The sequence below is a fragment of the Phalacrocorax carbo genome, chromosome 18, assembly GCF_963921805.1.
Source record: "Phalacrocorax carbo chromosome 18, bPhaCar2.1, whole genome shotgun sequence".
Lineage (NCBI taxonomy): Eukaryota > Metazoa > Chordata > Aves > Suliformes > Phalacrocoracidae > Phalacrocorax > Phalacrocorax carbo.
In genome coordinates this window covers 2837819-2851612 of record NC_087530.1, presented here as the reverse complement: position 1 = coordinate 2851612, position 13794 = coordinate 2837819, and the positions used below count along the sequence as shown (strand labels likewise).

Sequence of the window (13794 nt, the reverse complement as noted above, 5' to 3'; positions counted from 1 at the left end):
ACTCACTGAGGGCGCACTCAATCCCCTCATATTTGCTTCTTCAGAGATGAAGAACAGAGGAAATGGATGGTTAAGGACCAGCGGTGGCTCTTCTAGGTTTCTAGCTTTGCCCGTTCACATGCTGTGGCACCTTTGGAAATTAGTTAAGTTCTGCTTTGGTTTGAAAATCAGAATGACAGTGTGTTAGTTTCCATTTGTAGTAACAATACTTTTTACAACTATTTGGGAAACACTAATTGTGTTATGCATTCAGTTTATACTGCTCTAGAACATTGTCAGAGTTCTCTGTATAAGGAAAAATGAGCACTGGTTACCTGTATATGAACTTGCATTTCTACAATCTTAAAATGACGGAGTTGCAAGGGCCAGCCTATATCTACATCACTATATAATAATGTTTAGTTTGTATCGCCTGGCAATTTCTCTTTTCATTATTGTTTCAGATTAATAGGATAACAATGAGGGAAAAGCTGAATGCAGTATGTATGACTTAATTATTTGCCTTATATGCCTATAAAACTGCTTAATTCACAGGTAACAAAGATGAAATTGACAACTTACAAGATGAAATTGCAGCACTCAGAAACGTGCTTTCATACCAGAATGATTACATCACCAGTATAGCAGATCCATTGAAAAGAAGGGGATACTGGTATTACATGCCATCATCTCAGGTCAGAAATTAAAATCCTGTTATGTGGAAAGCCATTTGATATGGGGAAGTCCATTATAAACTTGCTAGGTCTGGGAGAAACTTCAGGAAAAATACTGGTTGGCATATAGGAGAAATACTGAAACAACCCATACACAATCGTTCCCTGACAGAGCCTGTTACCGTGTAGTAATGAGGATCTGGTATATGGGAAGTTTGGAGACAGCTATTCAAAATGCAGTGTTGTAAATTCATTTAGGTGAAGGTTAAAAGGGGACACTACAGGCAAACATTTCTTGCAAAACAGCATTTGTCTGACTTCAAGAGACTTAAAATATCTTTAATGCTCTCTTTTAAAGCAACATCGTGCTTGGAAGTGAGAGAAAGCAGAGTATGTATAGCCTGTCCTTGAAAAATCAGTGCTTTAGAATGTCTGAAACAAATAATTTATTTGACAAGATTTGTTACTTCTAGATGAAAATGTATTCTTTTTTTTTCCTTTAGGCTTCAACTCCTGCTTCCCGCAGCACAAAAGATTCTGGCGTTTGTTTACTCTGTTATGGCACATCCACACCCAGACGAGGGTATGGGCAGGACAGGCAGTGCAGGAAGGAAGGCTTGCCCAATCAAGGAGGATGTTGGGTTTATTCACCAGTCAGAAATAGGTCGTACAAAACAAATTCTGGTAAAGGTAAGTCAGTCTCATGGTCTCAGAAGGTTCCGGAGCATACCAGTGATGGACTTGCTTAGAGTTCATAGTGAATTTTTTTGCTGTGCATGAGCAAACTATAAACGTTTGTTCCTGTTGAACTCCTTATTCAGTTTAAGCAGTGTTTTATGTTTTTGTACATTACACAGAATGTGCGTTATTTTAAAATGTGGTTTGAAGAATATCTTTTACTGAAAAAGTGATTAAAAATAACTTTTTCTTTCTTTCGGTAAAGACAAAAGAGCAAAAGAAGATAGCGAAGGACATGAAGAAACGCATGTTCCCAAAGATGCTCCTTTTGTACCACCACCTGGTACAGTTATTTACACAGTCCTTCCAGATGGTGCCCCTGTACCTCAGGGAACTGTGGTTTACGGCCCTCCTCCTGCGGCAGCAAGTGGAGGTTCAGTTGCTCCTGGATCTGTTATCTATGGCCCACCTCCTGTGGGAGCCCAGGTTGTTTATGGCCCTCTTCCTCCAAACTTCACCGTCCCACTCATTCCTGTTGGAGTGCTTCACTGCAATGTGCCTGAACATCATGATTTGGTAAGATACAGAGCTGTAAGCTGCAGGTTTAACCATAGGCAACTGACTTATGAATGGATTAGGGAAATTTTATAACATATGCTTTCTCAAAAAAAAGCACAAAGACCAAAATCTCATTTTCACAGATTAGATTAGTCCAGTGTTTTAGAAAAAGAAAAAAGTCTCTGCTGGGAAGGTTCTGGATCTGGGAGAGCTGGCTGATAAGAATGCTCAGTGCTAATGGTCTGGTCTGTGCTATCTGCAGCTGCTCCTGTGTCTCAGGAGGACTGAAATAGAAAATAGGTCTTGATTTTGTTGTTCTGTTTCCTGTATGCAGGAGAGTGAAGTCTCAAGGCTAGAAGACACCGTGTATTACTTAAAGTCTCGGAAATATAAAGATAAATGGTCAGAGGCAGCTCAGCATAAATGCAAAAAAGAGGTGGAAAAATTGCATCAAAACATTGAAGAACTTCTGCATGAAAGAGAAGAGCTGGAACATGAAGTAGCAGAGCTACAAAGAGCAGCTCAACATAACAAACGCAAGTAAGAATATTGTGCTGGAATGCATTTAAAGTAAGCGTGTAGGAAATACTTAAACTTTTTTCCAATAAAAGTTAATTTTGTTTTGTTTACAATTCACCAACTTCAATGTTCTTGTCTGTCTGGTGGTACGTGTAATGGACTAGAACTTCAAGGGGCTTTTTGTAATTTAATTCCCTGTCTTTCTTCCTGACATTTTAGGGACTTTATTGAAGGGTATACTGACAACCTTATTGCAGAACTGCAGTTAGAAAAGTCTCTTAAACATCATGAAGATATTGCAGATGAAATTGAATGTATAGAGAAGACTCTTCTGAAACGACGAGCAGAGCTTAGAGAGGCAGATAGGCTACTTACAGAAGCTGAAGTGGAACTTGAGAGCACACGAGGGAAAGTAAGTAAAGCCGTAACACAAAGTGCAGAAGAATTTGCGCGTTGCGTTGATTGTTTTAAGCAGAGGATTTTTGTTTGTCTAAGCCTCTTTTGTTTGGAAGCCTCTTAAAATGCCTCTATTTGAAAATAAGTCATGGGATAACGTGTGCTAAAAGAAAATGTTTCAGTCCTTGCCGAAGAAGAGGAAGCTTTTCTGCTCTGGTCAAGAGAGGAGAAAAGGTTCTGCTTCGTGGTATACGAAGGGAGAAAGCTCAGGTGGAATATTCATGCTAGGAAGAGGTCATCTTTAGACAGCTAACCTGCAGGTTATGGATGTGGAAACATAAGATGGGAATGTATTGTCTCAATAATCTTCAATTTTTGCTCTAGACTAAAGACATTATTCAAAAGTACAGTCATGCCAAACAGCATTTGTCCCGTACTGAAACTGAGGCAGAGGAGCTAGAGCGAAGGGCTCAGGAAATGGCCATTAAACTTGTGAAGGCAGATCAGCAATTAAGGTACACTGCTCTTGTGAATTTGTATCAAATGGGGATGAGGAGAAGGACAAGATGCTTTCAAATATCAAGATAGTGCTTTTGGAGAGGGAGAGCTGTTAAAATGTTAATATGAAAAGGCATAAATGCTTCTTTAGGTCATTACAGACAGATACAAGGGATTTAGAACAGCATAAGAGGGAACAAGAAGGTGTTTTGAAGGAAATGAACAAAATGGTGGCTGCAAGGGACTCTGAGTTCCAGTCGCTAAACCAGAAGATAGAAATGCTAACTGAAAGGTAAATATTTTTAATATACCATAACCTGTATTAGGTAAAGGTGTCCTCCTCCAATAAGTAACTGCCTAAGGCATTCTGGTTTCTTCTGAGTCACGTTTTTGTCCTCACTGTCAGTCTTCAGAAGCTTCAAGGAGATATCAAAGTTGCAGAAGGCAATGAAGAACATCACCTCCAAATCCTCAGAGAAGGAGAGAACCTTCTTCAGGGCAAGAAAACCGAACTGGAAAGATTAAAAGATGAGGTAAGGCTTATCTTCTTAACTCTGGGCTATCAGTTTTGTTGGTTTTGAGGTAACTGAAAGCTGGGAAGAGTCTTAAGTTCTGAACTGCCTTGTCTGAAGAATTTAATTCTGAAGTTTATTTTAATGTTGGTAATTTGAATTCTCCTTGTTTTGTCTCATATATGATCCCAATCTCGCTGGCGTTTCTGCATAATGTTACTGCAGAGTTCTCTAAGACAATTCAGACACTGCATTTCAGAACAAGAAACTTAACTCTCCATGGTACAGGACTGCACTGCACAGATCAGAACTTAGTCTTTAGTATTGGCTATGTTATACAGGTGTAAGAAATGAAGCTCATTGCTCTGGTGGGATCCTCACGTGCTCTGCAATTCAGAGAAATCTCTGGCAGGGAGCAGTGTACTGCACTTGTTCTTGTGCATGTGTGTAGCTACAAAAATAAAAGCCTTCAGTTGCTTTTTCTGTTAAACTTGTGCATTGTAGATCACTGCTCAGCAACAAGAGCTCTTGTTTCTGGAGCAACAGTTAAATCAAAGAAAAGAAGAGCTCCATGTCCTTCAAGACTGTATTTCTCAAAAGAAAGGTGACCTCAAAGAAGCTCTTCGAGATGGAGAGACTGAAGCACAAGAAAAACTACGCCAAATAAGAGTAACTTTTCCACATGAGTTTTCAGTTCATCATATCTCTGAAGAACAGTAAAAGAAGTATTAAAAATCCCATAAAGCTTGGACAAAAGCAGTTTTGCTTTCTATGCCCTCCCAAAACCCACTGAAAAATAGAACAAGCAAGTTTACAGCTTTGTGGGGCTAGGAGTCTGGTCCAGGTGCACAAATAAGAAGTAGAACTCCCGAGTTCCAGTAACACTTAGAGAATTGGTCCCTTGAGAACTAAATTACATTAAATAGAAGTCTGTGAATGACTCACTATTGCTGAGACAAGCAGCTTCTAAAGCAAATCAGTCTGATCAGCGTGTGTAAAACACAACAAAGCTGGCGTAAGTCAGCTCTCTGTCTCCATCCCCACTTACTTGCAAAGAACTCTGTACTTCCCTTCTTTCTGAAATAAAAACAAAGTATCACAGTTAATTACATTTTGTGGGGTTTTTGGTGGGGGGACTTTTTGTCTCACTTCCGGTGAGACCGAGGCCTCTGAGGCCTGCCTGTTGTTCACTTGAATGACACTGTTCTGGTCAGACTTGTGGATCAGAGTCTTTGCAAGATTACTGCTTTAAATTGTCAACAACAAAGACTTTAACCTAAATATTCTGTACTTTTTGTTAGTTTACACCATTAATGGTAACTATAAACTCTGGAATTAAATTGACCAGAATATTGGTGACAGACTTTTTTAGTTTTATAAATATTTAGAACTTCTATTTAAAGGAAAAATTTATTGAAAATGGCAAGTAATGGCATTCCTTGTAACACTGATATATTTCCACAGGAAATAAAACTACTTCTGGAAGAGCTTGATGTTGAGAGGAAAGAACTGGATGTCCAGATTAACGAGAAAAGAGCGCAGCTTTCATTCATACAGAAGGATATTGGAGAAGAGGAAGAAAATCTTCAAGGAATACTTGGGCAAATCAGCAGGCACAAGATGGGTACGTACCTGGCTTTACAAGATAGTATTTTGTGCGCATTGGAAAGAAATACAGCCTGAGCTCTTGGTTGCACATCGCTGCAGTCGTCTGTCCCTCGCTCCTTTTTAAATACTGCAAACGCCTGCGGAGAAAGAGCTCCCCGTAATTCTTGTAGTTCACACAGAGCTGACGACCACTCTCTGCTTAAGCTGAGGCAGTGCTTCGTGCTGCTTTGTGTTTGGGATGGGTATTTTTCAAGCCAGCGAGCAATGTAGACAGATCTGCTGTCAGGACTGACCGGTTAATCTCACACGCGAGCAGTGTGTGGTTAGGGGGCATTAGCTAGTTGTGCTGTGTGCACAGAAGAAGAATTAAACGCTGGGATGTGGGGGGGAATGGAGGAATCTCTTTCCAAGCAGCTACAGCCTGTCAGATTGTGGGAAGTATAACCAGCGGCAGTTTGCAGCTTCTGTACTTTATCTGAAATATTTTATTTCATTGTTTATCAGTCAGATAGTCTGTCCCAGAACAACTCCCTGGGGAGCAGGAAGAGCAGGAGGCCTAGGGACCTGCAGCCTGCTGGCAGAACAGCATCAGATATAATAAATACCTGGTGTGTCTGACACAGCAACTGAAAACATGAGGAGTGTTTACAGGGGTGATATCAGTGTAGTGTCTCTTAGTTTTTCCTTGGTGCCTCCCCCCCGCCCCCCCAAGTAGAATGCATTTAATGTGCTTGTAATAACCTTCGATTTCTTTCATCTTGCTAGAACTGAAACATGTTCTGGAAATGCTGGAGCTTGAAAATAATCAACTTCAAGGTTTGAAACTACAACATGACCAAAAGGTCAATGAGCTAGAAAAGACTCAGGTTGCAATTCTAGAAGTAAGTATTTCTTCTATAGCTAATACAGTAACTGGAAGGAGAGATCTGCATATTCGGTGGTTCTGTTAAGGTCTGGGTAACACAGCCCCTACACTTTCAAATCAATCAGTTTCTAGTCTGATTTCAGCTCATCACAGAGAAGTCTTAAGTCTGCTTAGGCACTTTAAAATAATGGCATTTTTTGGGTGCATATGAGGGGGAGAGGGCGAAAAGACAGAAGGCTCTCCTGTGGCTGTAGAATGATGAATACTGTTTTCTTAGCGTTAGCTTCCAGTCTTCTTAACTGGATTTTATCTGTGTCCTCACTTGCAAAGAGTAAGTATGGAAGCCAGTTTACTAACTTGGATGATTTCTGTACCATTAGAAGGGTATTTTAGCTCAGCTAGTCTCTCCTCTTTTTGACGAATAAAGACAAGACGTTCAACTTTGCTACTGGCAGGCATGGAGATCAGCGGCATCCCTTTGGCAGTCTCACAGTAGCTACAGGATTGTTAGGTCAGAGTCAAGGATGACCCTGCTTTGCTCAGTTGTGTAATTCCAGGAAATCTAATGTGCATTTGCTAGGAGAGCATTTATAAGCTCTTACTTTTTAAAAGACGCTACCTCTTTTCCCTTCACTGAAAGAGTACAGAGAGAAGGGACTCGTCGATACGCTTGGTACCTTTCTATTACCATGCTTACAGTGGTCACTGTCCTGCATTACCTGAGCATCTCTCAGCCCTTACAGTGGTCATTCTCTCAAAATCCCTGTGATGAAGGGATGCTACTCATGGATAGGGAGAAAATGGTGGTTAAACTATGATGGAACAAAGAATTGCACCGCTCTCTTCCAGTCCTCGTGCTCGTAGCACCTCCCTCATACATACACCCAAATTAAGCTGGCACTTCAAGCAGTTAGAGGGTACTCTAGCCTGCACGTCATCTGTGAATGAAGGCTTTTTAAACTGCTGCATAACTTGTTCTACTCCTTGACCGTGTAAATGTGTTGTTCTCGATGCCTTCTTTTGTAGGAGAAGTTAAAATTGGAGAATATTCAGCGATTATTTCAGTGTCAGCAAGGGGAAGTGGATTGGCAGGAACAACTGCTTGAGAAAAACCGTCAGGAAAATGAACATCTGGTTTCTCAAATGCACACTCTACAGAATAATATTGAGTCTTTGAATAAAGAAAAGGAAAAGCTTGAAGACGACTGTCAGAGTCTGGAGAAGAAGTTGTCACAAACCAGAAGGTGAGAGGGAATCTTTTTTTTTCTGCAAAGATCAGAAGGGATGGGAAGTGCCTTGAATGTCTGTTATCGTAATGAAAAATAGAGCCGTAACTTTGAGGTGCCCAGTTATACAGAAGACGCCATTTCTTATATCCTGTGGAGGTTTTATTTTTAAGCATGTCTACAGCAAACTTACAGAAAATATTCATCGATAAAGGTGATGAACGCAACAGCATTTGTTATATCCTGGCAATGCAATGAGAAATGTTACAAAAAGCAAAATGTTAGGTCTTGGAACAGGGCAGCTGTCTTGCTCTCGTGGCTACCTGGTAGCATCTCCTTGAGCTGAGAGAACTTTTACTGAAAGTTTTTAGTCCTCACCAAGTACTTCCAACAAACCGAGGCAACGTATTCACATTTTACAGAGACTTAACTGCTGCTGAAGACAGCAGCAGAACTGCACTGGCCAACGTAGAAGAAATGGAACTGGACGTTAAAAACCTGCAGCAGGAGGTAGATCTACTGAGCAAACAAAAAACCTCACTGAATGGAGAGATTATTATTGTACAGAGGGATCTTCAAGGTAAAGATCAATTTTTGGTTTTAAGCTGTAATATATCTTAAGAGAAATTGTGTTACAAGGCACACTGTGACTGTACTGTACGATAGCAAATAGCCGACGTACTCAAATATCTACAGGCAGAAAGTATTTAATGTGTCAAAAAGATGGAAATTTTAGAAACTGTTTATCTATTGTTAATTCTTCTTTTATGAAAAGAGAGGGTTTATTTGTAAAGGTAGTTCAAACTGCTGATTGAAAAATCTATGTCGCCAAATGTTTTTCTAGGGAAAAAGGAAGAACTAGAAACACTGAAAGGAGAATTAAATGCTTCCAGGCAACAGCTTCAACTGGTGGAACAGGTTAGTTTTGGTGAAATGTATGTACTTACCGTCACGCAGTGAGTAGGTTGTTGCACAGAACCGAGGGGCGCCGCTTACCACAATTGACAGCCCATCATCTGTTTTTCATCTGGGTGCCCGAGCTCAAAATCAGGCACTTGCAGAGCTAATAAATAATGGCTAGTTTATTGCCTTGTTCTTGCTGAGCGTGGAGTGATTTGGACCTAGAGTAGAGATTTCTGCTTTGGGTTTCTGTTTAAGTGGCGACTGATGACTCTCCTAGTCAGGCTGTTATTACCAAGTTGGAGTGTGAGGCTTTTTTTTGGTTTTATTTTTGGGTTGTTCTGTTTGATGGGGGTTTGGGGCTGGGGTTTTTTGTTTGGGGTTTTTTTGTTTATTTGGTTTTGAATTTTGCTTGTTTCTGGAAAACAATCCAGGTACAGAGGCAAAATCGCCCTGGTTTATTGTTTATTAGGATGAAGACACTTTTAAAACTTTTTTTGTGGGGGTTTTTTTTTTTTTTTTAAAGCAGCACCTTCTAGCTCTTTATCTGGTGGTTCCTATTGTGTTAATTCACTCAGTGACTGGTTTAAATTGAATGTTTAAATTTCATTGTGATTAGGGGTGATCTGTTATGTTCTTTCAAATGCAAGCCTTTAGGTGGAGAGCTGTTACCCTCACCAGCTAGTTAACTCACTTGATTTTATCTTCTATATTGCAGGATTTGAAAAATAATACAAGGCATCAGGATGAGTTGCTTAGAGAGCGGGCAACCCTGAAAGAAGATATCCTAGAGTATTTAAGGAAGCGGAAGGATTGCCAAGAGAGACTGAAAAAGAGGGAGAACCAATTGCAGCAGCTCCAGAAAGAGATTGAAGAGAAGGAAACAGAACTAGCCAAGCAAGAAGCGGTAATGAGCCTGCCCGCTTGCCTCGCTTTCGCCTGACCTCTAAACCTAACGCAGGCTAAAAAGCTTTGGTGCAAGTTTACTAATAATATACCAGTGCCTTAAGAAACATGAAGCCTCATTTTTAGAGGAATAATGGTAAACAAAAAGCTTCAACATTGTTAGGTTTTAGTGAAAATTAGTGTGTCACAACGAAGGACTGTGTATTCCTTCTTTGCAGGGTCATCTTATGCTGAACTGATAATAAAACTGCTGTAAAATCAGTGCTGCCCACAGAGTGCAGGAAGGGCTGGCGTAGCAGAAGGCACTGTGCAGGGTGTTATGTTGGGTGTAGCTGATACCAATAGGAGATGGACTAGTACTGATTGCTTGTATCAGGAACAGTGTGGCCAGCAGGAGCCGGGCAGGGATGGGGCCCCTGTGCTCGGCCCTGGGGAGGCCCCACCTCGAGTGCTGGGCTCAGGTTTGGGCCCCTCGGGACAAGAAGGGCCTTGAGGGGCCGGAGCGTGTCCAGAGAAGGGCAGCGGGGCTGGGGCAGGGTCTGGAGCACAAGTGTGCTGGGGGGCGGCTGGGGGGGCTGGGGGGGTTTAGCCTGGAGCAGAGGGGGCTGAGGGGAGCCCTTCTCACTCTCTGCAGCTGCCTGAGAGGGGCTGGAGTGAGGGGGGTGGTCAGTCTCTGCTCCCAAGTCACTAGCGGCAGGATGAGAGGAAACGGCCTCGAGCTGCGTCAGGGGAGGTTTAAATTGGGTATGAGGGAAAAGAAAATGTCTTCCCTGGCAGAGCGGTCAGGCCCTGGCACAGGCTGCCCAGAGAGGTGGGGGAGTCACCATCCCCGGGGGTGTTCAAAAACCATGTAGGTGCGGCACTTCAGGGCACAGTTTAGGAGGGCTGGGGGTGTTGGGTTGGTGGTTGGACTTGATCTTAGAGGTCTTTTCCGACCTTAGTGATTCTATGATTATTCTCTATAATTCTGTTTTGTCAACTGCCAGGAGAGAACTTCTTCCTGTGCTGTTGGTTTCTCTTGGGAGATGAGCGGACTTGTAGAGTACCTGAAATAATACAATGGATTTCAAGTGAAACTAATCACAAGTTACCTCCAGCTGCATTCCATAATTCCAAAACTAAGCAGGAAAAATTCCAGGGTGCTTTTATCCTGAAGTTTCCTTTTGATTTTGAGTGGATCACTATTTGCAGCTAGCTTTTGTTCTTCTCTTCCGCAGTAATTCTGTGCAAAGCCCATCAGCTGTTCATGAAAGTTAGGGCTTGATCATATATTCCTGTAGTAAAACTAACTTAGGTTGGCTGAGCAGTTTCCACAAAGCGTTCACAAAAACTGAGGGAGCTGGACTGAAAATAAGAGAGGCAAGAAAAATTGGTAAGCTTTTTTGTCAGTAGGGAGTATCAGATTGTTCCTTCCAATTTATGCTGCTTTAACTTCTGTAATATCTTTTGGTGACGGTATTTGTTCTCACTGAGCTGGTACCTGTTAAAGCTTGAAGCGGTGGTGTCTTTGGCAGATTCTTCATCACCTCAAGCAAACTTCAGAGCGCGAAGGAAAAAAACTGGAAGAATGTACTGCTAAAGTGAAAGATCAGAAAATACTAATGGAAAAGGAACTAACAGATCAACAGAAGAAACTGGAGCAGGCAACAGCGAAAGTAAGGCTGGCGGAAGAAAACCTCAGGAAGCTGCAAAAGGAGGAGTCGCGATGTGCAGCACTTGAAACTGTCAGAAAAAGCAGTAAGATTCATTGCACAAATAACTCGTTCCCATCTGTGGGTTAAGTCTAATGAAACCAACAAATATTTCTGTTACTCTCGCTTGGTTTCTAATGCAGCACCTGGATTGACTCTCGATCCTTTGACTTGCCCGAAGAACAGAAATCCTAAAGCCAGCTGGTGTCCCGTCCCCTCTCACCTTGTGTCAGTGTTTTTACAGACCACTGCTCAGCACGTTACTGTGTTTGAAAAATATCTAATATGAATGAAATGTGCCAAGATACTTATATTTCTGCTAATCAGGTTTGTTTTAAAAACCGTTAATTACAGAACATCAGCTCTCAGAAGAAGAATTACAACAAAAAAATAGAGAAATACAGTCTCTTCTAAAAGAACTGGAAGCCTCCAAGTCTGAGGTAAACCGTCTCCAGGATCAGATAGCAGCAGAGAGGAGAAAAGCAGAAAAACAAATCTGGAGTCTGAAAGAAGCGATGAAAAAGCAAAGGATGCAGCTGGAAAGAAAACTGCAGGTAAGTCTTGGCTGAGGGGAGAATGTTTGAGCATTTGGGTTCTTCTTAAACAGCAAAACGACAGAATACCCATTTTTGTCGTAGGAGGAACAAAGTAATGCATTAACTTCATGACTAGACAGAACTTGAGGCAACCAAACTCTGGTATTTCTAGACTGTGCTGCAGGACACCTCTCGAGTCATTTGTATTTAATGCTGCTTCTGCATTTTGACTTAAAGAAATTGTGTTATGTGGGTTCTCTTGATTCCTTGTGGATGCTCACAGTAAAAGGTGATTTTCCTACATTTTCCTAGGAACAAAAGCACCAAAATAACTGTTTGCAGGGCGATATAGCGACTGCTGAACAAGCAGCACGCAACAACCATGAACGAGCCGAGCGCCTTATTAAGGACCTTGGCCGTATCCAAGAGGACTACATGGATCTCCAGAGCCAGGTACAGCTGAGCGGCCAAACACAGGCGGGTTTGAGGGAGAGCTGGTCTGCCAGGCAGGTTTATATTGTCTTGGTTTTGAATCTCCTCCTGTCCCGTGTCACGGTTAAAAATAGACCTACTTAAAATCGCCGTGCGATTTTCCCAAATCTGGGAGAAGTTAAGCTTTGTTACAACCAGTAGGATCAGGCAACTCAGTAATCCCGGTTTAAAAATGAACAAACCAACTCCAGCCAGTCAATCATGTGCAGAGTTCGCAGTGTAGGGCTGCCAAGCTCTGAAGCAGGATTTCATTCTTCCCATCTCAAAGGCTGTGGCAGAGCGGCACAACTGCGTGGTTGCCTTCCCAGCACACGGTGAGAATTAAGGGCACTGTTTAGGCCAGTTCAAATGGATCAACCCTTCTTGCCCAGTAAAATGGTGCCTGAAAAAGAGACTGTGTCCTTTGGAGGTGGGCGGAGGGGGCCGGTCCTACCTCTTCATTACGAGCAGTCGACTGGAGTGCTCCCAAGACACGTAGCAAACCCTCAAACCCTCCGTAACACGTGCCGTCAGCTAAGTTTAAGCAATGCTTCAGTCAAGAATTAGGGCTCAGGCTCCCGTTAACGTTTGGTAATAGGAACTCGGCATAACTGGAGTCACAATTTATGCAAATCACTAAGTGTTATCAAAGTTCAGAGCTAGCCATTAGGCACTTCGCAGCTTGTTGGAGCTAACCCGGGCCAGCATGTTCTTCTTCTGCTATTCACTTTACATTACGAGGATTCCACGTTGTCCAACTCCTTCTAGTCCTTTAATAAATCCTTTAGAAACAATTTATAAGTCCTTCAAATATAGGGTCCTTCAGAGAAGGATGTTGTTAGCAACTAGAAAGTGTTCAAGGAAGACTGGGCAAGACCAGAGTATGAACAGGTTTAAGTTAAAAAGTTGTGTCTTGGGAACTTTAGGTGCCCCTGTTACCATCCGAGGGGCTTCACAGGCAAAGTTAACGTCAGAATTAGGGCTGCTGCTGTTCAGAGGCTTTGGGATTTCTGATTGCAGTTGTGATAACTGTTTCAGAAATAAGCCTTGTTCAGTTACGCAGGAAAATCCCTCTGGACTGATGTGTTTGTAACGTGACAGCAAAATGGTGAGACTGTTCTGTGATGCAGGTTAAAACTCGAGAAGGCCTGGAAGAGAGACAAAGGGAAATACAGGACGCAGCAGCGTTGCTTAAGCTGGAGGTTGAAGATGAAATTAGGACGGGGTTTAAATGTTCAAGCCCGTCTTCTCTGGAGCCGGTGGAAGATTTGGAAGCGTCTTCTGAAGTACAGGGAATTCTGCAGTGTGAATCCGACAGCTTCGAGGAGAGTGGTCTGTTTGCCGCTGACAAGAGACTCCTCTCGTTGGAAGAAAAGTTGAATTTCTCTAAAGTCGTCTTAATGGTAAAAAGCTTTCACAACGTAGCTGCCACTCGTGCTACGGCACGGTCGGCGCCGGTACCTTCAGCTGTAACGCTGCGTGGCTGAATGCGCTGCTTTTGTTTCCAGAAGGACGAACAATGGCGTGGGGAGGCTCTCCGAGAAAAACTGCAGCACCTTGAAGATCGGCTGAAGGTGGCACATCTCTTCCAGCCACGCTAATAAGTCCATTGGGTCCCTTCTAAAAATAACCCAAAACCACCCAGGAGCGCGGGGGATCCTTCTCCAGCTCTGGCATATCCGCTCTGTGCATAATGACTAGCTACGGGGTATCTTTGGGTGGGAAGAGTGAAAGAAAGCCTAGCAACTGCACGCTGTATCAAGATTAATAGTTTTAA

The 13794-nt window shown here is 42.4% G+C and overlaps 1 protein-coding gene across 6 annotated transcripts in view; it reads left to right on the top strand.

Annotated features, from left to right (window-relative positions):
- CNTRL (centriolin) overlaps positions 1-13794 on the top strand; it is a 38935-nt gene that overhangs the window by 23125 nt on the left and 2016 nt on the right. For 3 of the 6 annotated variants that reach the window (XM_064469166.1, XM_064469163.1, XM_064469164.1), the window contains exons 22-41: positions 535-674; positions 1157-1343; positions 1597-1907; positions 2224-2429; positions 2628-2820; positions 3189-3319; positions 3454-3594; positions 3709-3835; positions 4319-4483; positions 5279-5438; positions 6188-6303; positions 7314-7531; positions 7936-8093; positions 8358-8431; positions 9132-9320; positions 10834-11056; positions 11365-11564; positions 11859-12023; positions 13148-13420; positions 13526-13591. In XM_064469166.1, the coding sequence (XP_064325236.1) occupies positions 535-674; positions 1157-1343; positions 1597-1907; positions 2224-2429; positions 2628-2820; positions 3189-3319; positions 3454-3594; positions 3709-3835; positions 4319-4483; positions 5279-5438; positions 6188-6303; positions 7314-7531; positions 7936-8093; positions 8358-8431; positions 9132-9320; positions 10834-11056; positions 11365-11564; positions 11859-12023; positions 13148-13420; positions 13526-13591 (3443 nt within the window). The remainder of the gene's footprint in view (positions 1-534; positions 675-1156; positions 1344-1596; positions 1908-2223; positions 2430-2627; positions 2821-3188; positions 3320-3453; positions 3595-3708; positions 3836-4318; positions 4484-5278; positions 5439-6187; positions 6304-7313; positions 7532-7935; positions 8094-8357; positions 8432-9131; positions 9321-10833; positions 11057-11364; positions 11565-11858; positions 12024-13147; positions 13421-13525; positions 13592-13794) is intronic. The other 3 variants (XM_064469165.1, XM_064469169.1, XM_064469168.1) reach the window with 3 other exon arrangements.